Source organism: Pristis pectinata, chromosome 28, assembly GCF_009764475.1.
Source record: "Pristis pectinata isolate sPriPec2 chromosome 28, sPriPec2.1.pri, whole genome shotgun sequence".
Classification (NCBI taxonomy): Eukaryota; Metazoa; Chordata; class Chondrichthyes; order Rhinopristiformes; family Pristidae; genus Pristis; species Pristis pectinata.
The window spans coordinates 14,894,962-14,921,502 of record NC_067432.1 but is presented as its reverse complement, the minus strand read 5'-3'; the positions used below and the strand labels follow the sequence as shown (position 1 = coordinate 14,921,502).

General features: G+C 39.0%; 1 protein-coding gene across 2 annotated transcripts in view; it reads left to right on the top strand.

Annotated features, from left to right (window-relative positions):
• Positions 1-25,691, top strand: part of myo5c (myosin VC) — an 84,990-nt gene extending 59,299 nt beyond the window's left edge. The window contains exons 27-41 of one of the 2 annotated variants that reach the window (XM_052040422.1): positions 2,353-2,416; positions 3,964-4,044; positions 7,082-7,262; positions 8,326-8,419; positions 8,575-8,638; positions 10,823-10,991; positions 11,878-11,965; positions 12,278-12,385; positions 13,494-13,648; positions 14,044-14,133; positions 16,807-16,957; positions 17,566-17,851; positions 20,432-20,606; positions 23,510-23,590; positions 24,788-25,691. In XM_052040422.1, the coding sequence (XP_051896382.1) occupies positions 2,353-2,416; positions 3,964-4,044; positions 7,082-7,262; positions 8,326-8,419; positions 8,575-8,638; positions 10,823-10,991; positions 11,878-11,965; positions 12,278-12,385; positions 13,494-13,648; positions 14,044-14,133; positions 16,807-16,957; positions 17,566-17,851; positions 20,432-20,606; positions 23,510-23,590; positions 24,788-24,940 (1,940 nt within the window). In that variant the 3' untranslated portion in view covers positions 24,941-25,691. Of the gene's footprint in view, positions 1-2,352; positions 2,417-3,963; positions 4,045-7,081; positions 7,263-8,325; positions 8,420-8,574; positions 8,639-10,822; positions 10,992-11,877; positions 11,966-12,277; positions 12,386-13,493; positions 13,649-14,043; positions 14,134-16,806; positions 16,958-17,565; positions 17,852-20,427; positions 20,607-23,509; positions 23,591-24,787 lie in introns of those variants that run through there. The other variant, XM_052040423.1, reaches the window with a different exon arrangement.
• The last annotated feature ends 850 nt before the right edge of the window (positions 25,692-26,541 follow it).

Here is a 26,541-nt window from a genome sequence, read left to right as displayed (position 1 = left end):
AGATTTAACTAATTACCAGTGCAAAATAAAAACATATGTAGAAATATTTTAAGCTCCTAGAAATGAATGAGAAACACAAAGTAAAATTAACAATCCACTGACCAGACTTACCTTTATTAAGCAAGGTCATCAACCCTGTTGAACATAGAACATTACAGCACAGTACAGGCCCTTTGGCCCACAATGTTGTGCTGACATTTTATCCTGCTCTTAAGATCTACCTAACCCTTCCCTCCCACATAGCCCTCCATCTCTCTATCATTCATGTGTCTATCTAAGAGTCTCTTAAATGTCCCTAATGTATCTGCCCCCACAACCTCTGCTGGTAGTGTGTTCCATACACCCACCACTCTCTGTGTTTTTTAAAAAAAACTTGCCCCTGATATCCCCCTTGTATCTTCCTCATGTTTGCCATTGTTGCCTTGGGAAAAAGTCTCTGACTGTCCACTTGCTCTATGCCTCTAATTATCTTGTTAAAATGAAAGAGATTGCTCATCTTAACACCATGCATGGCTGGTGTAAGGCCAAACCTGAAGAACATCCTCGCCCTTATTGTGAGCGTGGAATTCAGAGACGAGATGAGCTGCCGGGAAAACATTGCCAATGATCTCTGCTGAATTGGTGGCCAAAGCCAGGTGCATCCTGACCCGATGACTTTATAATTTGTTCTGTTTCACCTGTTATACTTCTGGTGCAATCATTCTAAGTATATGTACATATTTATTTATCATTTGTATATTTAGTGATGTGTTTAGCCTGAAATAATATTTGCTGTAAATCATCAGTTACCATCTTTTCTTTTGAGACTTTGAGGTGCTTGGTAAGGACCCAGTGGATATACAATCGCAGACCAACTGCATGGCTTGTTATTTATGCGTATTTATCCATTAAATCATGAAGGAACTGCCCGATGCCTTTTTCAAAGGATTTTCCTATGTTGGTTGACATCATGGAGAAGCTAAGGCATTAGCTTTAACTATTGTCTGGGCTGTTGCATCAGGTGCCCTCTGTCTATTGTTTTCCCACTGAAGTTAATGGATCAGTATGTGTGTCAATCAACTAACGTGGTGCCGTCTGTTTCAAGCCTCTTCTAAAATTGAAATTAGTCCTCACGTTTACATGGGAGAGCTTTTTCCTTGTATTTCCTTACAACGTTCAGCTCATCAAGTCTATGCTGGTTCAATTCCATTCCCCCACCTATTTCCCTGTAATCTACATGCTCATCAACTCTCCCCACTTCTCCTGACACTCATCTGCACTACGGTCAATTTACATTGGCCAATTAACCTACCAACCAGCATGCCTTTTGGGACGTGGGCGGAAACTGGTACACTTGCAGGAATCCATGCAGTCAGTCACAGGAGGAATGTGCAAACTCCACGCAGGTAGCACCCAAGGTCAGCATCGAACCTAGGTTCCTGGAGCTGTGAGGCGACTTAGAATAAAGGATACTCTTCTAAAAGGGGTGTAGGAGCACTAAGGTCTGGGCACACACTTCATTGAATGTGGCAAGGCGGGCTGAGACAGCATTTAATATGACAGACACAACTTCTGGACTTTATCAATGAAAGCACAGAGTATAAAAGAAGGGAGATCATGCTGAATTTTTGTAAAATACTGGTCCAGGCTCAACTGGAGTATTGTTCAATTCTGGTTGCCTCACTATTAGAAGGATGTGAAGGCATTAGAAAGCAGTGAAGATTAAAAAGAAAGTGAGTTGTATTTTTACTGATCATTATTTTGCTTTCGACTTGATCAGCACTCTGGATCACGTGCTAATGATATACAGCAAACAATTTCTCCATGGCGGTAAACAACTGACAATTCAATGTACAATGTATTAATTTTATTTCCCTCTACTGTGAAAATGAATCAGTGCCAAGCATTTGGTGTGTTAGTTATCTTTAATCTCTATTGAATTTGGACATTGGGGTGTCTTATTGTTGCTTCATGCTAATTTGTGGGTCGCATATAACTCGTGAGATGTGCACAGTAAATATTTCTTCTCCCAGCCAGCTGGGATTAGCTACAGTGCACAATGGCTGAGTGACAATAACACTTCCAAAATCTAACATAAAGGCAGCTAACTAAAGTTTTCTGGAACCTAGAATTTCTCTTTAAGATTATGTTGTGCCAAATTTTGAAATAGAAGGATGAAATAGCAGTAGAACTTCATATTGTTGTGATTTTCAGGTGAATGCACGTGGTTGGAATTATGTTGGTAATATTCAGTCTATCCTGCTTCTAATCGTTCAGTAAATTTGGGAATACAAAATGCAGCATGCGATATTATATGCCTTTGCAAACTTGATCAGTTTTGTAAAACTGTACAAACATTTTACAATTTCACAGAAAAAATGGAAGAAATTACGCAGCAGCTCCTTGGAGGTTTAGAGGGAGAAGAGTTACGAAAGAGGTATGAATTTTCATACTTAGTTGGCAGAATCACCAACTATTAACACTTGTGTTACTGAAGTAGTGTGAAGATCTGAGAACTGACAGAGATGGTGTTTGTGCTAAACAGTACTTTCTTTTAATATGCAGTGATGTAAAACTTGGACTCACCCCCAAATGAAATTAGTGGCAGAACAACACGTCAGTTCAAATCGTACCATCTGCTGCTGCTCATCGTAAACACCCACAGCAAATAAAACAAAATGATTCGTTGGCAGGATAATAAAACCGCCCTGTTAGGTGACATGCAGATATTCTCAAATATCACTCACTAGGGTACTCTTCAGTCGGTATCACATCTTTGGGTACATGTGATATGATAAACTATGATGCCTTAACTCCAGCACCATCTCAGAAAGTGCTACAAGTCAGTATAAACATGAGTGTATTTGAATGTTAATTTTCAAGAGCCCATTATTAATATGAGAGAACCTCCTTCAAAAAATGTCAGTAATTGTGTGTTACTTTAGTTTTTTGTAGGTTATTTATCTATTAGCTTCACTTTTATTTTTAATGATCTGTACACTACAGGAAGATTTTAGTGATCTATACACTACACCCTTAATTTTTATGTCCTGTCTACAATGAAATTGGTAAACACACACAGCCTTTGCTTACAGCACTTCTCAACATGATGCCTCAGATCAGTACCATTGAAAACAATTCTACTCCATAGAAACTTCAGGGTCTTATTTAAGCCAGAAAGCCTACAATCGGAAGTAACTGTTCAAAAAGCAAAACCAGCAGTCTTAGAAAAATGCTGCAAGCCTGTCATAACGTGAGTGTATTCCATTCTAGGTTCTCACCTTCTGGTCTATCTCTTTCTTTCTGGGTAGTCAGAGAGCCCTTCTTGATTTTTGAAAGGCTGGGATTACAGAGAAAATTGGAGCATTAAAATACAGGTGATGGAGAAATAGTTTCAGAAGCACTTTAATGAACGGCATATTACCAAATAAAAGGCCAACATAAAAATGGTTTATAAAGAAATCAATAAAATAAGAATTAAGATGACAGCAAAACTGGTACTTTTATGATTATTAAAATAACCTTGGCCCTGTTGTACAAATTACTGTAATTCTATATGGTTACACCTGGTTTCTAATAACTGGAAGAGAATAATTCTTTCTATAGTTAATCTTTCTTGCATAAGAAATCCTCCTGCATGTGATAGTTGCCTTTTAATTCTAACATTAATTTTTGAAACACAAATGCAGGTTGTGCTTTCAAGGATAAAATAATAATTGGAAGCAATGCATTGAAGAGAAAAAAAATCAGAGTGATTGAGAGTGACTAAAAATCTGTGCAAGTAATAATTATTAAGTAGTTTGTAGAGAAGAAGGATGGTACAGGTCACTATTCAGTCAGGCAGTGAGGAAGGAATCAGATTTACGCTCGTATGTTCAAAGAAAACATTAAAGACTTGTATTCTTCATATGTTTGATTAACAACGTGGTTAAATATGGCAAAATAATTTGTATTATATACTTGTAAAATTATGTTTCATTTAAGGCTTTCTCCAGAGGACATGGAACAGTTAAATGAAGATGGGGAACTCTGGTTGGCCTATGAAGGATTGAAAAGAGCAAGCAGGTAGTAGAAAATAAATTGATCCTTTTTTAAGTATATAATGACAATGTTACAGAATTGTTTGTAGATGCTTTCTGCAATACTATTGTATTTATATCTGCATGCAGTAATTCTAAATGTATTTAAGTCACCTAAATAAATATTGTGAAAAGAGTACATTATTATAGCATCAGGTTTTTTAAACTGCTTCAAACTACATTAATGTCCATACCGTGTATGGGAATGGAGATGAATATAATCTTTTTGAAATATGCTTACACAGTAGTGGCAGCTATGTATTAATTATTGAGCTTCAACACAAATAGACAGAAATTAAATAGGAAGTGAGTATTGAATTACCAGCAGTTTTACTTGAAAAATAAACTTGTATTTCAGGAAAAGTTGACTTGGAGCTCGACAAATTGACTTGGACCTTGACAAATTGGCTTGGAGCTCCAAAAATAAGATTATTAATCAAGGAGATGCTATCCTCAGTATTGCAAGGGACATATTATTGTGAAGATTAAATCATGTTAATACCTCCAAGGGTATCCTTGATATGCAAAATGATATTGTTGATATTTGATTGCTATTATCTGTTATATTGATACATTGAGTGATCTCAAGATTCCAAATGTGCTGCTTCAGCAATGACATTGTAGAGATAATGTTCCATGACGGATCAAAAACATGGGATGTCTCCTGATGTTTTGTTACATTGCCATACTGCTGCACCCCACCTCTGTCATCACTGAAGGGAGAGTTGTGAACTTGTGAATCTAACTGACTGACTTCAGTTACAGGCTGAATGTCGGGCACAGCTGATTCTTTGCTTGGTTGTGATTGTTCTCCTTGCTGTTGTCCGATCCCTGCATCTCCTCTCTTTCAGCCTGCTGTTCACATTTCTCACTCTTCCCTCAACCTTTCAGAGCCACTTTGGATTCTCTCTGCCCCTATTTAGGGGCTGCTATGTAGATGCCTCCTTCTCCCCAACCTGACCACATTATCCCAGCCCCATGGGGATCAGAAAGTCATTTTGATGACCTCAGCTTTCCAGTTCCTTTCCTTCACTGCTGAACTAGTAGGAAGTTCCCTCTCTCACCATCACTGAACTGAAACAGGAGTTGGGAATGGGCAAGGGGGTTAAGGTTAAAATGTGGCAGGTTTAACCCATAGCCCCCAAGCTGAGATAAACTTGGCAATGGAAAGGACTACTCCTGCCCTCTTCATGTTACCACCCAGGTTACTTGGGTGGAGATTCACCAGGTCAGGCAGCATCTATGGAAAGAGAAAAAGTTAACATTTCAGGTCCCAGGACCCTTTATCAGAAATGGGAAAGAGTTCTGTGTTCCCCAGTGCTGATGGAGGATCCCAGATCTGAACTGTCAATCGTTTCTCTTTCTACAGATGGTGCCCAACTTGCTGAGCATTTCCAGCCTTTCCCTGGTGCCTTTCTCTCAGCTGGGCACGTTTGGGCAATCTTTTTTCCTACTTCTGTGGACAATCCTTGCAATAACTGCTTGATCACACTTGTGCAGCTGTCACTGAATCGTTCCGTCCATTATGGGCCAAACAACTGCCTTTTAGCTACCTCTTCAAACATCAAATGAAAGTCAAAAGACTGCAGATGCTGTAAACCTGATATAAAAACAGAAAATGCTGGAAACACTCAGTGAGTTGGTCAGCATCTGTGGAAAGAGGAATAATTGACAGTTCAGGTCTGGATCCTTCTTCAGGACTGGGGAACACAGGACTTTCCCATTTCTGACAAAGGGTCCTGGGACCTGAAATGTTAACTTTTTCTCTTTCCATAGATGCTGCCTGACCTGCTGAGTGTTTGCAGCATTTTCTGTTATTACATCAAAATAATAAAGTCCACTATGAATCAAAGATGCTGTATTCAGGCATTCATTGCGAAGTGTTCCCACGTACAAATCATTGTGGTTTTTTTTTGCTGCCCTTCCCATCCTCACTTCCATTATTTTCCTCTCTTGCACTTTGCCTTTCTCTTGCTCTCCAGCATCCTCTCTCTTTCTCATCACCTTTTCCCCCTTCAATATCTTTCACCCTTTCTCACCCTCTACTTCCTCTCTGCCCTTTCCCTCTCATTGGAAGGTACTGTGGTAAATGTGAAGTTGTTCATTGCGGAAAGAAGAATAAAAGAACATTCTTATTTAAATTGGGGTGGAGGGGGGTGCGGGGAGAACGCAGCAGCCAAAAGGGATTTGAGGTTCCTGTGCCTGAAGCACAGAAAACCAGCGCACAAGTGCAGTAGGTAATAGGGAAGGCGAATGGAATGTTGGCCCTTGTTTCAAAGGGGTTGTAGTACAAAAGTAGGGAACTCTTACAGCAATTGTATGAGGTTCTGTTGAGGCCACATCTAGAGTACTGTGAACAATTTGGACTCCCCCCCCCCCCCCCACACACACACAAATTAAGAAAAGAAATTACTTCATTGGAGACTGCTTAGAGAACATCACTAGGATGATCCCAGATACAGTGGGGTGGTCCTACGAAGAAAGGCTAAACAGATTGGTGAACTATTCATTGGAGCTTAGAAGAATGAGAGGTGATCTTATTGAAACAAAGAAGAATCTTAAGTCTAGGCAGGGTTATTGCTGCCCTGTTATGAGGGGTGGACCTGTAATGAGAGAGTGGAGAAGCAGAGAGTATGATGTTGGAATAAGGGGACACCCTTTAAGACTGTGAGGAGAAAGAGTTTCATCTCTCGTATGTTTGTGAGTGTTTTGGTGCCTTCCATCATGCAGTGTGGGAACAGGGTCATTGGGTATATCTGAGGCTCAGACAGATTTCTAATCAGTGAAGGAATCAAGGGTTATGGGGAGAGGGCAGGAAAGTTGACTTGAGGAATATGGGATTAGCCGTGATCCAACTGAATAACAGGAGGTTCGGGAGGCTGAATAGCCTACTACTGTTCTTGCCTCTTATGGTCTTACACTCTTGGTGACTTTTCTAGTAGCTTTTTATTTTCTACTGTATTTAAAAATAACCTTTCAGCATTACAATAATTCTGTTAATTGTGGATCTCCATGTTACACAGAGTGATGGAATTGCATATTCAGTCTCAGAAAGAGAACTATGAGAAGGAAATTGAAGAGCTCAGTTTTAAAATTGACCACCTCTCTGAAGACACAACTCGCCTGCAGCAGAAGTTCCAAGAAGAGAATCATATTAATGAGAACATCCGACTAGATTTGACCAGACTGGCCAATGAAAACATGGTATATTAAAATTATTAAGGTCTTGAGTGCTGGGACCAACAGATGTTTCCATCCCAAATGTGTAAGCAAAATCCAAGTTTGGTTGGTTGAGAACTTGCCAGAAATCAACTTGACCAAATCTAATGAGATTGCAGTGACAGTTCCTAGTATACTTTACTATCTGGACGTAGTCGTATGGCAGTAAAGTACATCATGGCCATCAGTTCTAACCCTTATGGTTCAACTCATTTCCTCAATCAACTGATCTCCAGGCAAAGACGCATTCTGAGTTTGCACCCTCTCCCTCTTATCACGTGGGTTTCCTCCAGGTGCTTCCGTTTCCATTCACATTCCAAAGGTGCAATGGTTGATAGGTTAATGGGAACCGTTCATAACCCTTTGTGTAGTTGGATGGTGGGAGAGAGAATGGTTGTAGGGAAATAAATGGGTGAATGCTCTGAGAACTAGCATAGGCTTGATGGACTGAATGATCTCCTATGTCATAAGGAGATATCAGAAATACATGAAGAAACTTTGAGTCCACAGGGTGGGGAAAATCAGCTAAAGTCCAACCACCACCTAGTGATCTCCTGCTGGAGGCTATGGTTCTTATTCAAACCGGCATTGTGCACAACTGCTGGATATTAGGATAGGATTTCCTTACAAAGGTTTGCCTGATCTTGAGTTATCACCTTGCCAGAAAGTGCTGAGAAATGACATAACTTGAATGGACACCCAGGATAAACTTGCGTCGGGTCACACACATGTTGGTGCATCAAAAAACACACAAGGAATGGCCATTTGGGTGAAACATCAGAAAAAAGCCAAGGAAAACAGAAGTAAAACGGGGGGGGGGGGGGGGGGTGATTTAAGGAATTCACGTAGGAAATGCCTTCCCAGTGTGCTAACCACACACTAGCTCTGTCAGGGTATCCCAGTGTCCCCTCATTAATGTTGAGCTATTTTTCATATCAATGCTATTTCAGCATTGGTTTGTTGATGCCACTCAGATACAGTATATTCTATGTTGTTGATAGTATTGAATTTATCTTCATTGGAGTAAATAATTTCTGTGTACATTCAGGTCATCCCCGAACTCAAACTGCAAATCCTAGAGCTACAAAAAGAGAAACAGGAGATTGAGAACCACTTGAAGGGGCAGGTTGTGAAAATGAAAGGTGACTATCTGTGTCTCACATCATTGATCTAAAGCATACAGATCATGGTGTGCTTGGTTGATTTTTCACAGTTCAATTCAAGCTCTGCAGTTGTAAAAGTCTCTGAAATAAATCCTGCTTTACATGCATTAATTGGAAATAATTGCAATTTACAGAAAAAATGGAGGAAGTTACTGATCAATTGCAAGGCAATCTTGAAGAAGAAGGACTCCAAAGAAGGTGTGATAAATCTAATATCAGTGCATTTTATCAGGGCTTAACTTTCTCACATTAGTTACTGCATTAGTTTGTGCAGATATTTTCTTTACTGGAGATACAAGAAGTTGTATTATTCATTACAGGTGCTCTAGATCTCTGTGCTGACGTGCTTGATCAGAGTGTTAATTAAAAGCCTCCAGCTGCTTAAAATGCCAAACTTCTCATTTCAGTGAATCGCCAGAATTATAATGCAGGTTTGCAATTGCATTGACTGCAGTATTTTGAGAAAGTCAGAAGTATATTAGCCGTAGAACCTATCATGAATAGTATCTAATTTAACTGTGGTTCAATATGTAAAATGACATTCAAAGTCTATCTGTGAACATAGCAGTCAGAAGTGTGAACTGTAGCAGAACAGAAAAGAATTACTACTGCAACTTTAGTCTTAAGTATTTTTAATAGCTGTCTGCTTTTGTTTTGCATCTAAATCTGATCAATATTTCCAATCATTAGCAGTCAGCTATCTTTAAGTAAAAGGACCAAGCATTGCATTAATTATCTTTGAAATAAAAACAGAAAATGCTGGAAATACTCCATAAGTCAGTTGGCATCTTTGGAGAGTTAGATGGGGTTTATGCAATGTTATTGAGATGAATGTTTAACTCAGTTTTATCTATCCGCAGATGCTGCCTGACCTGTTGAGCATTTTCTGGTTTTATTTCAGATTTACAACAACTGCTGCATTTTGCTTTTGAATGACTATTTTTCTTTGAATTTCATTTTGGATACTTTGAATCATTTGGAAGATCTGAGTTGTGAAGAGATTTTGGAGGCTCAATCATTTGTTCTGAGGTGTTAGTACTAAATTATTAACCTAAGCTAATTACCCAGCATACTAACCAAACAATATTTTGTTAAGCATGATCTAAACCAATGTTTTTGGAAAAAATAATTATTTCCAATGCCACTCAGTACTCAGTTATTTTAGTTGGAATTCTTGATTTCCTATAATTTGAGAAACTCTTCTAAGAGACTTCTCTCTTCTAAAATACTCCTGCAGTTTTTTTTGTAAAGAAAGATAAATTTTTGAATAGGTTCCAGGAAATCTTTTGTAAAACATAAATGAAGAATAGATGTCCTGTATGTTCTCCACACATAATTTACAAGGATGTTGCTGGGACTTGAGGGACTGAGTTATGGAGAGAGGTTGAGCAGACTGGGACTTTATTCATTGGAGCATAGGGGAACGAGGGGAGGAGAATTTTATACATCTTATAGAGGTGTATAAAATTATGAAAAGCATAGAAAGGGTGAATGTGCACAGTCTTTTTCCCAGAGCTGAGGAACCAAGGTTTAAGGTGGTTTAAGAAGACATAGGTTTAAGGTGAAAGAGGAGAGAGTTAATAGGAACTTGGGAGGCAACTTTCCAGAGGGTGGTCAGTATATGGAATGAGGTGCCAGAGGAAGTGGTTGAGGCAGGTACATTAACAACATTTAGAAGGTACTTGGACAGGTACATGGATCGGAAAGGTTTGGAGGGATATGGGTCTAATGTGGGCAAGTGGGAGTAGCTCAGATGGGAATCTTGGTCGGCATGGACTAGTTGGGCCAAAGGGCCTGTTTCTGTGCTGTATGATCTATGACTTGTAAATTAGTGTAATTTATAGTTTTTTTTCCTTCAAGAAGAGTAATTATTTATAGCTCATACTCATTGCCAATGACTCGCAAGAGACAATGCCAAGAATAAGACCATGGAGAGATTCAATAGTCTTTTTAACTTCCTTTTAATTTGATTTTCTTCATGAATCACTTCACTTATTTTGAACTGAAATAAGTTCCAGACATTAATCAAATTTCCATTTTTATTTTCTTATTATAATAATACTAGGAAGTTCCAGGACACCAAATCACTTGCTTCTTCCCCTCCACCATCAGATTTCTGAATGGTCCATAAACTCTACCTTGTTATTCCTCTTTCGCACTATTTATTTATTTATTGGCAGCTTATAGTAATTTTTATGTCTTGCACTGTACTGCTGCTGCAAGACAACAAATTTCATGACGTAGGTCAGTGATAATAAATCTGATTGATTATTCAAATTGAACAACAAATTCCTTGGGTTCCATTTCAACAAAAATATCAGTGTTGTTAATTCCTCACAGTACAGTAACAAATTTTGTTCTCAATTTGTTGACAATATATAGATTGTTAGAGTCTGAGAAAGATAGCTGTGCAAAAGAAAATGTGGAATTACTTGCTAAAGTCCGAAAACTTCAGAATGAGAATACTCAGCTCCTGAATCGGACTCAAACCGATAGCACAATCAGTAACAGAATGCAACAGGAAGCCTCTCAGTTAACAATGGAAAACTTGGTGAGTGCTAGTAAATTACCATACTTGTTTTATGCAGGTGGAGGGAAACCTTTTTAAAATACGAGATGATCAGAATGTTGTTGAAAGATATTTTTTGCACAGCAATCGAACAAGAAGGATGAACCAGAAAGTCTGAATTTCAGTACCATCGTTGAGGGCATTCAGACTTGATTACATACAATGGGAATGTTCAATAATTCTATCAACAACATAGAACATGTATGATAAGCTCCAGTGAGAGTGAATTGAATTCAGAGATAGAATGTCGCATTAACTGATAAAGTGAAATGTTTATTACAGATATCCTCATTGTTTAACAGACCAATCTATGGAAATGAGGCAGTGACAACGAACAACATCCCTTGAAAATACAGTTCTCATTGGTTGATTTCTTAGCACCAAACTAAAGCTTGTAATCCAATGAGTCAATGTAATTCCAATGCTAATAGTTTTGCTCTTGTTTTGAAATAATTCATGGCATTTTAAACTTTTCTTCATATTTAGCTTGGCAGCACAAAAACATCAATTACACAGTAGTCCAAATAATTTAAAGATAAAAAGTAATTGGACATCTTCATCAAGATCAGAGGGGAAATTAAATTAAAACAGAAAGCTTACTTGGTTAAGTATTTGTTTATTGAAAACCTTATGAGTTATAATAGGTCAAAATAATCTGTCAAAATCATTTTATGATAACCATGTTTCAACTTGTCTGACTAAACTGAATTGTTCGTTTCATCCTCAATAATAGACGTGTTTTCTCTTATTAAATTACTTCTTGATTTTAGAGAAGCTAGGTGGGATGTTGAACCACGTTTAGGACCCTGTTATACAAATCAAAAACTGATCAGCAGAAATATAATTCTGTTTCTGTTTTGTTTTGGAGGATCTTGAGGAACAACTTGACCAAAAAGAAAAACAAATAAGGAAGTTGCAGAATCAGATCAAGTCATTAACAAAAACAGCTGAAAAAGGTATGGAATACCCATCCATAAATGAGGTTGGTAGGTTGTAGGGACACTGGTATGTTAATTACAAATCTTAACATTTGTGATCAAGGGGTAGTCATTTCATATACAGAAACATAGTTTGATATGAAATATTATATGTGTGTATATGTATATAAATATATGATAACACACATGAACACAGTCGATAATTAATGCATTATGATGCTACTTCAGAAATAAATGCTCTAAAATGGATCACACATGAGATTCTGAGGATGTAAATGGCTTTGACAGGAGGATCTGATTTGCCTCAAAGTGTTTGTATAATCTCAACAGTTAATCAGACCAATGCAAATCTCAATCAAGCCGTGAGAAAGGAGTACCTTGGAATGCTGGAATGCAAAACAGAAGATGAAGAAAAACTCATCAAAAATCTAATTTTAGGTAAAGTTGTTTGATGACTTGCATGCTGTCAGAAAGACCTTCAAACATTGGTGCTGGTGGACAAAGTCCCAATGTGAATGCCTTCTCCCGTTCTACCAATCATGCAATAAAATAAAAGTGGTTACCTTTTTAGCTTCTTCTCCACCTGTAAAATGCTACCCATTTCTTGTCATTGAATATCATTTGACATTCATAGGCCTAATTCAGCCAGTCCAGTGTCTGAATGAAAAGCTGTTCAGCAGCAATCAGCATTTAATTGCTTTAGAGAATATGTGACAGTTGCAACATGCCATATTAAAGGAATAATACCTTAATATGGCTATCCTCAAATTTTCTATCTCTAGTAATACCCTGATACAGAGGCTGCTGGGTTTGAGTTATTTTCTGTGGGTGGGGTGAAGTGGAGGGCTTAGCGGCAGTGTGGGGTGTTGGCTGGAATTAATTCCTGCTGTGCCTGTAATTGAAAATAGAATGGATGTGGAATGGAACAGTTTCTAGACACCTGATCCTCTTGAAAGTTCACCACTCACCATGTGGGAACCAGCAATTTCTGAGTGCCTGCTTGGATACCATAAATATAAGATGTGTTTTAGGTCTCTGATACCAAACTGGGCATAATTGGAAGGAGTATGAATCACACATGCTCTGCTCTGGTTATACAGCAGCCTGCACAGAGGCCTATCTTTCAGTTCTCCTTTGATACAGTCCTGCAGCCAGCTGCTGTACCATGTTTATCGTCGTTCTGTTCACCCTTTACACACACCCCATTCCCCAACTACACACAGGACAATTGGCTTACAACCCAACCAATGTTGGGGCTCGCGAACAGCGTGGAGATGCCTGATTTTCAATCGTATGAAACTGAGACTTGAACTGCAGTGAATCTCAGGCTTCCAACTTCAGGCACGGCTCTTCGCTGTCTCCCAATGTCAGCCCGGTTCCTGGCAGTGACCCAACTTCTGCCCTCAGTAGCTTGTGTCACATGTCAGTTTTTGTTACACATTTAATTTTTATAGTGGCTGTGGGTTTGGCTCTAAAAATATTAAATTATTATCGTGCTTACATTTAGGATTGCTATCTATAATCATCTGTTTTATTTTACTTTTAGATCTTAAACCAAGGGGTGTGGTAGTAAACATGATTCCAGGACTTCCAGCATACATTATGTTCATGTGTGTACGCTACGCTGATGATAGTAATGATGCTGACATGTTGAAATCCATGATGAACTCCCTGATTGGTGGTATCAAAGAAGTCACTAAGGTAGAAAAATCATTGGAAGTAATAAAATGTTTATTTGTTTCTTTATAATTAAACTTTTTTAAGAGGTGGCATGTTCCTTGTAGCATGGCTCATGGTTTTACAAATGACGTATTAATTTTAGAATTATTTTGAATGTTTGATGCAGCAAATAAATTCCATCCAAAACAAGGTGGTAGTACATTTAAGATTTGGATAACGGAAATCTTGAAATGGTTGTGTGTGATTACGAATGGACTCAGTGCATTAAAACTACTTTGCATTCTTGCTCTTCTCTCTCCCTCTCTCCACCCCCCCCCCCCCCCCCATTTGTGTGTGTGAAATATAACTTTTCTCATTTGAAAATCAGATCAGGATTTGTTAATATTTATTCTTACAAGTTTTGCTGTCTTTCACAGAATCACAATGAAGATTTTGAAATTCTGTCTTTCTGGCTTTCAAACAGTGTCCACTTTCTTAACTGCTTAAAGCAGTATAGTGGAGAGGAGGTAAGAACATGCTTTGTCTCAGAACCCTGGATCTGCCCTCCATTAAAATCAGCTTTAGTTTCTGTTTAAATATTAAAGTTCATTAGTTCTAATTTTCTATTTTAATTTTCAGCATTATTCATCATTTTTATAATCTACACAGGCCACTTTATAGTCCATTGGCACACTTTTGAGGTATCTATGACATATAATTCTTTGCCATGACTTTGGCAGTGTTTTTAGTGTTCAGCCTCATCTCTAATGGTTCTCAAGATACTACCAGAATCACTGGAGTCCACCTGGTGAATGTATTCCCTCAATGCTGCCATGCAAGGAGGTCCTAGATTTTGGCTGTTGGTGAAGAAACATAACTCTGTTGCTACTCTGTTGGTGCTGTGCTCCTAGAGGAATTGGATGTTGGCTGGAAGCTCACATTCTTTTAATGCATCCACATTGCACTGCTACCTGAGTAATCTGTGGTCAGCTCTCCCAATGTTGGCCAAAGTTGATGAAGAAGTTGTTTCCAGTGCATGGGTTGATGTCAGAAGACCTGTCTGGTTTGATTCTCAGTGTTGCGGGTACCATTTTAATAACTTGCTCAACCAACTCTAGAGGCAATCATTTCTCTGGGTCTGGAATCACAAGGAAACCTACTGACTGGGTAAGGTCAGTAGGTTTCCTTCCCTAAAATTCAGTACAGTTTTGACAACATCCCCAGTAGTTTCCTTGGTCACTGCTGATAATGTTTGCCTTTTACTTAAGATTATTTGGTATGAATTCCCTATTTGTCATGTTCATATTTGAACTCATTGGTTCAGGCCACTGGAATACTATTTAAGTAACATAACCACTGTGCTATTAGAGTCAGAGAGACACAGCACAGAAACAGGCCCTTTGGCTCAACTTGTTCATGCCAATTATGTTGCCTGACAGCTAGTCCCATTTGCCTGCATTTCTCTCCAAATCTTTCCTATCCGTGTACCTGTCCAAATGCCTTTTAATTGTCATAGTTATATCCACCTCTACCACTTCCTCTGGCAGCTTGTTCCATATACGCACCACTCTCTGTGTGGAAGAAGTTGCCCCTCAGGTCCCTTTTAAATCTTCCCCTCTCAATTTAAACCTATGCTCTCTAATTTTGGACTCCCCTACCCTGGGGAAAAGATAAGGCCATTCATCTTATCTCTGCTGCTCATGATTTTATTACTCTCTATAAGGTCAGCCCTCTGCCTCATCCCCTCTGGGGATTGTCCACATGGTAGGATATCATTTAACACCAAGGTTAAAAATAGTTTTTTGGCAAAAATGTTTAATTAATTAATTTTTCTCATGTTTTGAGGATTGTAAATAATGTCAGGATTTCTTCTGATTTTAATCATAGGATTATAAATCTAGCTAGCTGTGAGTATTCCATTCCTTCATATCCTCCAGGGAGAAACCATCGGAACAAGGAGAAATGTCCTTGATAAAACTATAAAGGACTTTCCTCATCCTATTAACACACTGTTGCTGCAGAGGGGGCTGGATTTTGTGGTAGGGACTGAAAGAGTATTACTTTGGTATTCCCAATATTTTGCTTATGATGTAGAAAAGGTCATTTATGAGGTAACTTGAGATAGTTGGGCTAAATGAAGACTTGTGTGGCAGTGTGCCATGGATGAGATGAATGGTCTCCAATTGTCATCTTCCTTTGTGTTAGCTATGACATCAGCCAATTTCTGCTTCATCTCCTTTGTTTTACTAGGTCCTTGGTGCCACACTTGTTTGAGTATTGTCTGAATATCAAGAACAGTCACTCCTGCCTCAGCTTTAGAATTCAGCACGGTTCCCTGTTTGGGACCAAAGCTGCAATGATCCAAGTACTCCTGATCATTTTTTCTCTAATATATTTTTATTTATAAGATTTTTCTTTAAGATATTTTTCCTTAATATTTTTTCTTTATACATTTTATATAAAGCAGTAGAGTTTGACAAGTCGGCAATTTTATAGGGCACAGGTAAGATAGGTGTTTTCAGGTCTGGTCTTCCAACCTATACTTGTGATTGAGGGAGGGCAGAGAAGGTTCACTAGATTGATTGTTCTATGAGGAGAGATTAAGTAGACTGCCTGTATTTGATAGAATTTAGCACAATAAGAGGAGATCTCATTAAAACTTACAAAAATTCCTATAGGGCTGGACAGGATAGACACAGGGATGATGTTTTCCATTACTGGGCTGTCTGGAACCTGGTGTCGAAGTTGCAAACTAAGGGATTAACCATACAGGGCAGAAATGAGAAAAAAATTTCTACACCCAGTGAAAAGTGAATTTTGGAATTCACCTAACAGGACTGCGGAGGTTCGGTTGTTGAGTTTATTCAGCACAAAGGTGAATATATTTTTTAATATTGAGGAAATCAAAGGACTTGGGTTTGAAGGTATTGAGGTAAAAGATGATAGAGCAGGTACAAGGGCCTGAATCACATTTGCGGGCTGCCCCCAGAACACCGTGCAAAAGACGCATTTCACTGTGTGTTTTGATGTACGTGTGACTGTTAAGGATACTGTATCTTATTTTTATGATCTTGTGCACAGTGGCTGCACTAGTCAATTGCCAAGTGGACCAAAATCTTATTTCTGAAGTAACAGACGTCTAATACGCAATATTTGTTATTGGTTCATTTTTTAACATGTACTTCTTGTTTTTAATGAAGGAGTTTATGAAGCACAACACTCTTCAGCAAAACAATCAATGCCTGAAAAACTTTGACCTGTCTGAGTACAGGCAGATTCTGAGTGACTTGGCTATCCATATTTACCAACAAGTGATTCAAGTGATGGAAGATGATCTTCAGCCAATGATAGGTAAAGATAATCGTCAGAACTGTCATCTCTTGCACATCACATGAAAAATTCATGCCCCTTCAGGTGGTGCTGTGCTGTCACATTCAAAGTAAACCCCAAAATTATATCAGGAACTAAAGGATTGAATGTTGAGCTTGGATAAAATGCAGCTACCTAGAAATCCAACCCCAGTGGATAGCATTAAACATATTATATTGTAACGTCATCGCATTGTACTCTGCCTCAAAATTCAGTTCCATTGGAACCACTGCAGTATTGTAGGGAGTGTTTAGCATTCCCAATTTTGACATGAATTTCAAGAAAAAAAACGTACAAGGGTATGAACTCATGACAACTGCTACAGTTGAAGCAGGATATAATTCTAATCATACTTCTCTGGTGAATGCAAATAATAAGAGTGCTTATGATTAGATAAGATTGGATAGCAATTGAAACTAGATTGGAGTGCTCATCTAAAAATCTCAATGTGCAAACAAGAACCATTAATAGCCTGCGTGTGGTTGGTTTACATTTTTGGCTTTGTGCACAGATTTTATTTACTGCAGTGATTGTGTTACCACAGTGCCAACCAATTGTCAAAAATACTAATTCTCAATTATTTATTTTAGTACCAGGAATGCTGGAACATGAAAGTCTTCAGGGCATTTCCAGCATGAAGCCAACTGGGCTTAGGAAACGATCTTCGAGCTTTCTGGATGAAGTGGAACAGTATACCATCTCTTCCATTCTGCAGCAACTCAGTTACTACTACACCACCATGTGCCAACATGGCACGGACACAGATCTCATTAAACAGGCAATCAAGCAGCTCTTCTTTCTGATTGGAGCAATCACCCTTAATAATCTCTTCCTGCGCAAGGATATGTGTTCATGTAGAAAAGGAATGCAAATAAGGTAAAAGTGGAAATGTACTGGGCATTTTACCCCAATACTTCCTCATAAAGAGGGGGCTACATTAAGTCTGTGTGAGAGAGAACCTTGGGTCAGATTATTTGTCCTTTTTTACTTTACAAGCTAAACACTCAGATGAAAAGAAAGAACTTGCTTTTATCCTGTGTTGTTAATGATGTTCGGTGTTCTTTGCCCAGTTAAATTTTTGGCAGAAAAGGTCAGTTTCTTCAGCTGCTGAATCCATAGAGAGAGCAACCCTGGTGTTTCAGAGGGTATGCCCATTCCTTGCAATATTATGCACTTGGCCTGCTTGGTGGCAGTGACCACATCCCTGACAGCATTTTCCAGGAGTATCTTCAGCACTCCATTGATATCCTTGTAAATCAGACCCAATTTCCACTTGATCCCACCATTCGGAGCCAGGTGTGGGTGTTATCACAAAAGACTTTTCTGATGATGTTTGGCTCACCTTAGCCTGGTCTTTTGCCTTCTTTCTCTCTGCCAGACATGACGTTGCTTCACTCAAGTCACTCCTGAATCCCGATTTATAATACTTTTGAATTGTTGCTATTGTTACACATGTTGGCCCATTTGTTCAAGACAAGATCTCAGAAACAATTATTCTCATGTTGCTGATTGTGAGAAATGTTAACCGCCAAGAGACTTCCCCTGCTTACCTTGGAGTGATGCCGGGGGGTCTATAACATTTGCTAAAGGGTGCAGACGAGCCTTCTGTTTAATGATTCATCTCCAGGGTGGCCCCTCTGATTGTGCAGCACTCCCTCAATATTGGTATTGGTTTATTATTGTCACTTGTACTGTGGTACAGTGAAAAACTTGTCTTGCATACTGAACGTACAGATCAATTCATTACACAGTGCATTGAGGTAGTACAGGATAAAAACAGTAACAGAATACAGAGTAAAGTGTCACAGCTGTAGCGAAGTGCATTGCAGGTAGACAATAGGGTGCAAGGTCAAACGAGGTAGATTGTAGGGTCAAGAGTCCATCTCATCGTATAAGGGAACTGTTCAAAAGTCTTATCACTGTGGGGTAGAAGCTGTCCTTGAGGCTGGTGCTATGTTCCCTCAGGCTCCTGTATCTTCTACCTGATGGGAGAGGAGAAAAGAGAGAATGACCCAGGTGGGTGGGGTCTTTGATTATGCTGGCTGCTTCACCAAGGCAGTGAGAGGTAAAGACAGAGTCCATGGAGGGGGCTAGTGTCCGTGATGCGCTGGGCTGTGCTTACAACTCTCTGCAGTTTCTTGCGGTCCCGGGCAGAGCAGTTGCCATACCAAGCTGTGATGCATCCAGATAGGATGCTTTCTATGGTGCATCGATAAAAGTTGATGAGTGTCAAAGGGGACATGCCAAATTTTTTAGCCTCCTGAGGAAGTAGAGGCACATCAGCATCTTAGCCGTGATTACATTCCCAAATCTCCAGTTAAAGCATAAATGGGGAAGATCTTCCTACCCAACAGTCCCTGAACTTTACTACTTGACCCCACTGATTCAAGTGTTAGTGTCGTCTTCTGCCCAGCTGTCTCTGTTGCTCTGGTGAACTCCTGGAGTTCAGAGGGCCAATACGATCTTCCACAGATTTTCCATTCAAAGGGAATGGGAATCATCAGCTCCCTGAGAAAGGCAGGCACTTGTGTTATTACCTATTTAAGGTAGCTTAAGTAGTTTTAATTTTTTATTGTGTGGATGTGTTTTTTTTAAATGTAAAGGAAATGTAATACTTATTTAAATTCATTTTATCTGTCCTGATTGTTACAGAATGTTTCTGCATGTTAAAGATGTTCACAAACTTTTAAAGGGCTGACCACACTGAGCGTTTGACTGGCGGTGTGGCCTCACCGGCTGTCAAAACCGCTCTGTGAGTGCAGCTGATGTCTGCGCTGAGAGAGCCCCTGTGCTGTGTCGGGTGATGGTGAAACGTGGGGAGCCAGGCTCCCAGTGGAAGACTCTGCTTGGAGGTCACAATGAAACAAACGGTGTGACTTGGCACTTGGACATCAATGTCAGGGCGAGGGAAAACCTGCTCCACAGACCCACTGACAGTGTTACCACTGAGCCACATGAGAGCATAGCATTAATGCTTTCTGGTGCATTTGTGATATTGACCTGTGCTACCCTGTTCATGATTATGTACTCATGATGTAGACTGGAGATTTGTAGAAATAAATAACTGAGCAACACCTTCTGTATCGCTCGTGAACGCTATGTTAGTCAAGTCAAGAACTAGAGGCATATTTTCTGTAAATACTAATTCTAACTTGTTTTCTTTGGGAATAAGCAACTAAAATAATGCTTCACAGACAGTGATCAAGAATAGATGGTGCATGAGACATGGAACACAAGCATCCCATGTTTGATGTCAGAGACCGAAGGATATAATGGCATCTGAAATGACAGATCTAATGTGATCACATTTTTCTGTATTAACTTGAATTATTTGCGGTGCTCGGCACAATTGCACAAGCACCAATGTTTGTTAACTTGGTTCTATAATGAGATGGGGGCAATTATCAGTAATTTTTTAACCTGTTTAATGCAATGATTTCTTTGTTCTTGAGACAGATGCAACATTAGTTATTTGGAAGAGTGGCTGAAGGAAAAGAATATGCAGAGTAGCAGTGCGAAAGAGACTTTGGAGTCGCTCTCTCAGGCCGCCTGGTTGCTTCAGGTCAACAAGACAACAGATGATGATGTTAAAGAAATTTCTGAAAGATGTTCCTCTCTTTCATCTGTGCAGGTCAAATTTAGCTTTCATTATTACTGGCTGACACTGTTATTTTGAAGTTTGTATCCCTGCTTTGTCTCCTGTTCTCTCAGATCATACGCCATGGTCTGCCTATTTCTGCTCATCTTCAATTCCTTTTCCTCTCTCCTTTTGCATCTGTTTCCTTTGTTTATATCCTTTCCTGCACCATCTTTCCAGCTTGTCAATCCCTCCTGTATATTTATTAGTGCTCCTGTCTTCAAAACGCAAAAGAATTTACCTCCTGAAATTACCCACCTAATGTTCCAACTTTCCTCAAAACTATCAAAACAGCACAGAAACTTCATGGTACATGGACCTCCTGTCTGCCTCCAGCCAGGTGTTGAAGTTTAACCCAGTCTTCTACTCCGAGCAGTGTCACATGTGGATGGCTTGACCCCATAGGAGAAGTTTGGTAAAGTCCCCGGTGTCTAGGGTTGGGGTTCAGGAGGAGGGAACCACGTGGCTAGAGCCAGGAGGAGGTTGGAAGGCTGGGAAAATAGTTTCTGAAGCTGTTGGACAAACTTCTCTGGAATTTATCCCAACGTTGTCCAATGTAGTTTCTGGTTGGGAGAAAAAAGTTGTATTGAGATTTCTGAAAGCGCTTTTGACTTGTTGCCTACACTTGCTTTAATCAATGATGTATGAGTTCACTAATGTTTCACCAAGCTCCTCCCAGTTTGATAATATAAACGGGTCCAATTATTAAATCCAAAATGTTATGATATGAAGGGAATTACTTGCAAGATCTCAGCGTCGTACAGCACAGAAACAGGCACTTTGGCCCACCATGTCCCTGCTATCTTTTTTACCCACCTACATTCATCCCATTTTCCCCCATTAGATCTACATGCCTTGCCTATTCAAGTGCCTGTCTAAATGCGTCAAACATAGTAATTGTATTTGATTCCACTACCACCTCTGGCAGCGCGCTCCAGGTATCAACTGCTCTCTGTGTAATAAAAGACTTGACCCTCAGACAGTCTTTAAAACTCCTTCTCACCTCAAACCTATGCCTTCATGTCCCTTATCATGGGAAAAAGACTCTGACCCTCTCAAGTTTACCCACTTCATTAGGTCACCCCTCAGCCTCCTGTGCTCCAGGGAAACAAATCCAGCCTATCCCCATAACTAAAGTCCTCCAATCCCGGCAACATCCCGGTAAAGCTCCTCTGCATTCTCACTGGCACAATCATGTCCTTTCAATAGGGTGGTGACCAGGACTGCACAAAATAGTGTGGTCTAACTGGTGTTCTGTAAATTTGCAACATAATCACTCAACTTTTATATTCTATGTTCCAACCTACGAATGCAGGCATGCCATGTACCTTTTCACCACCCTATCTACTTGTGTTACCACTTTCAGGGAACTGCGGACTTGAACCGCAAGGTCTCTCTTTTCTTCAGCATTTCTTTGTGCTCTGCCATTTACTGCATATGTCCTATCCATATTTGACTTCCCAAAATGCATCACGTTGCACTTGTAGGGATGAGATTCCATCCCAACCTTCTCTGATCTACATCCTGCTGTTGCCTTAGACAAACTTCCCAGTTATCCAAAACACCGCCAACTTTTGTGTCATCCACAAGCTTACTAACTATACCTCCTACATTCACATCCAATTTTGTGTTTAATAATTTTTGTTTGCTTGAGTTGGTTTATCTTATTTTGGTTTCTGGTTTGATCTTCTACATTCTTACCCGTCTCTGCAGTTTACCATGACTTCTGATGCAATGTGCATTCCTTGTGAGATTTCTATTAATGACAGCTTCCTTTAATGCAGGAACACCTACAATGCAGCAAAAGTATTACATGGCTTTTCACAGGAACGTTTTCAAACAACTGACACTGAGTTTCATAAGGGGATATTCGTTCAGACAACCAGAATCTAGTTCATAGAATTTAAGAAGCATTTTAATAGAGATAGGAGCAACAGGAAGGTCTCGGAAGCGAATTCCAGAACTTAGGATCTTGACAGCTGAAGGTGTGTCTGCTGGTGGTGAAGTGATTAAATTCAGGGAATGATTAAGAAAACAGAATTAGAGGACCATAGATATCTCAGGGGCCTAGTGGGGCTGAAGTTTACAGAGATAGCAAGGGACAAGCCAATGAAAGGATTTGAAAGCAAGGATGAGAACTTTAAAATCAAGTTGTTGCTGGAAATATTGAAGGTAGAGGTAGATAAATTTTTAAAGGATCAGTGAATTGAGGACTATGTGGAACTGGCCAGAAGAGGAGTTGTGACTGGTGTAGATCAGCCATGATCACATTGAAGATTGGAGCAGGTTTGAGGGGCCCGGTGATCTACTCCTCTTCCTATTTTCTTGTGTTATTGTGTGCTTAATCAGAAGCCAAGGTAGGTCAATAAGCATGGGGGACAGTGGATGAACAGGAATAGAGTTAGGAAAGTGGGTAGCAGAGTTTGGGTAGCCATTAGTTTACCCAAAATAGACTGAGAGCATTGGGTATTGACTGGTCAAGTCTTAAGGTAACAAAGGCATGAATGAGTGATTAGCAGTTAATGGTCTAAAGCAGTGCAGTATCAGGCAGTGTTGTTGAGGTGAAAATGGGCGATTTTACTGATGGTCCAAAACGCAACTTCTCTCCAACTAAGGTTGTGAACAGCCTGGTTCAGTTTTGCCAGTAAGACAGATGGAGCGTGTGGATGAGAGCAGAGCTGGTGACGTTATATGAAGTATTATTCCTGTACAACTCACTGTAATGAAAAATATAGAGACATGAAGCAAAGTGATTTTCTGAATTGATTCAGTTTCTCTTTTAACCTGTTTTCATTGATGGCTCCTTCATACTGTGAACAGTTAACACACTACAGGGCTAAGGAATGCCTTTCTGCAGTGGAATTACTGATGCATACTAAAGTACTTTGTTTCAACAGATTGTCAAGATCTTGAATTCCTACACACCAATTGACGATTTTGAGAAACGTGTGGCTCCATCCTTCGTACGGAAAGTTCAGGTGAGTAAAGTTTTAAGAGAGAGAATTTGAATTCATCACCTATGCTCAAATAAATTTAGTGTCTCTCCAAAGATGGAGTTCTCATTTTCTGGTTATGTACTAATAACATAATTGATCACACACCTAGCTGAGTCCAGTTAGATGCGAGAAAAATGAGAGGGATACAAATAACAAAACTCTTCCTTGTGACTCTTCACTTTGGTAATTTTAGCTTTCTTCAAGGTTTGATTTAAACTCTGTCTGCAGTAGTTCACCGACCACTATGTACAGCATTACTTGTATACATTACGCATGAGTAAATGGTGTTGATTTTGCAACAGGCTAAATTCATTAGATCCCCTCCTGAAGTAAGAGTTGACTAAGAATTGATGTTTGAGATGCTCATTTCCAGAGCGTAAGAACCCTACTCAAGCAAATAGAAATTAAAATCCTAATTTCACCTGCCATGTGCATTACTTTCCCATGGCAGGTGGCTCATCTGTATTAATTGGGTCATGTACGTTCCTGACATTTCATGGCATGTGTGTTCCAGCTTCTCTTAAAGGCTAGCTTCATGAGTCATTATTGAGTCATCAGTTGAAGGTAAACCTGTCTGTGTAGTTAAACATCCCTTAGTAGTTTTAGCTGTAAAGAAAGTGTGGAATTTACAATCAATACAGTGTTCATCTGGAATTGGTTGAAGTTACAAAGAAAGCATTGCATTTAAAATACTATGTGCATGGTACCTGTAGCTTTCCATCTGAAAGAAAATATTAATATAGCAGAAATAAAATCAGAAAAGCTTAAAGGTCCAGAAGAATTATAGAAATTGGAATTTTGCACAAGTTAGTATATTTAAAGAGAATAAAGTAAGTTGCATAAAGAGCAATCAAAAGCAAAATTACTGATAAATGAAAAATAATTTGGAACTATGGTTTCAACAAGGCACTAAGTAGATAGTGTATTAAAGATCTGTCAGACTTGTTAATATGTGATTTGTCTTGGAATATTGTGGGTGAATTTGGAAATGGTCGATAAGAAGGATTCACTGAACACTTAAATAATTCTGCAGACTGTTCTAGGTGGAGTATGAGTAAATGAGTTGCTTTCATCCATAAAGGTATCAACTGTGACTTTCTGGGAAGGAGAAAGTGAACACTTAAAAAGAAAAATTGTAAAACTATTGTGAAAAAAAATTCACTCTTTATTTTCTTTTAGTCGCAACTCAACAGCCGTGAAGATGGCTCCACGCTGATAATTGACGCCAAATACCATTTTCAAGTGACTTTCCCATTCAATCCATCTTCACAGGCCTTGGAGACTATCCAGATACCCAGCAGTTTAAAATTAAATTTCCTTACTAGGATCTGAAGCATGTTACTGTGTAGAATGTCTTGGCACTTCTGAATGAAGATGAGTTACATTGCAATTGATTATTTAAGACAATGGTTGACGGTTCAGATTGTGGAAATTGGGTATCTTTTCTCTTCATGACCTGCCAAAATGTATGATTTATTTGAGCTTAAGTACACTTTTATATTGTGCAATTTTTTAAAAATAACGCAATTTATTTTTATAAAATTTGAAACATTCAGTTTGAATTGGTTGCTCTCACAAGTATAGTATTTAATTCTTTTTAAAATATCATGTAAGTATACAACAACTGCAAATGGCATAAATGTTATCACAAAAAATGTTGACATGTTTACATAAGAGAGAAGAGCAAAGATTTGGTCATTTGTCCTCATAAACCTACTTTATCATCCCACATGATGGCTGATTTGACTTTTGGTGTCAGTTCACCATTCTGTCTTATGCTATAACACTGAATTCCCTTATAGCCCAAATATCTGACTCTTTCAGTCTCTGTCTTCATAATGTTGATTAAAAATTTATTTTCCCAACAATCACACTCTAGTGGTTTTTAAAGCTGTACAGATTCTAGGATGTTTTTAAGATATACGTAGAAAATTAATACATGTTTAGAACCAAAAAGAATAGGAAAATCACTAAATGATTCTATTTATCACATCTTGACTTTCTACGTACAGAATGTATTTTACCTTTATACCAATGAGTACTGTTCAAAAACTGCAATATTAAAACATTCCACCATAATGCCTTTTTGCTGTGTGAAATTCCATGGCATATTGTAAAATTGTAAGGAAAGTTTCTCTTCACTAACTTGTGCTTGTATTGCCATTTTTAAAAATGTAAACTTAAGAGAGAATGGTGGCTATTGTGTCCCTTGGACGAGGTAATTTCCTGCAGTCTGTTCACAGTACATTAAAGAAGTTTCATTCTATCTGATCTGTCTTTCCCAATTATCAAAAACTACACACAACTCCAGAACTGTTTGGGTATAAAGTTAAGACCAAACCTGACCATAACCAATCCAAATCCAAACCTAGCCTAGAACCTAATGTTTCATTACCTGTCCAGGCGGCAGAAAAAAAATTTACAATGCTGCATATTTGTCACTATTGATCAAGAACAGAAGATGCATGCAGTAATACCAACTGAATCATCCTGATCTGAACAAAGCACTGAGCCGGGTAGTATGGCAAGGCCCTGAACCTTGACCCAACTCCACCTCGACACATAATCGGGTCCTATTGGGGCCTTGCTCAATGTATAATGTCATCCTACAGAAGTGGATCCCCAAAGACAGTGGATTTCTCTCTGCCTCGTGAATCAGTGTTATTCTCCAACCTGGATTGTTCAAGTGCAAGGTTTTCAACCAGTTTCCTCTCCTGATTCAACTATTTTGACATCATCTGGTAATCTATTCAGCAACCAGCTAAAAGTTAGAGTTCTGAATTAGGGAACAAGATTGAAAGTGTCTATTTTCAAAGTCACTTAACTACCAGACCGGTCACATGTTCTACTTTGTCAAGATCTAGTTTTGTCGAGCTTCTCAATGACTTCCTGAGGAAATGGAGTCAACTTCTTCTCACTTTGAGATCCTATTA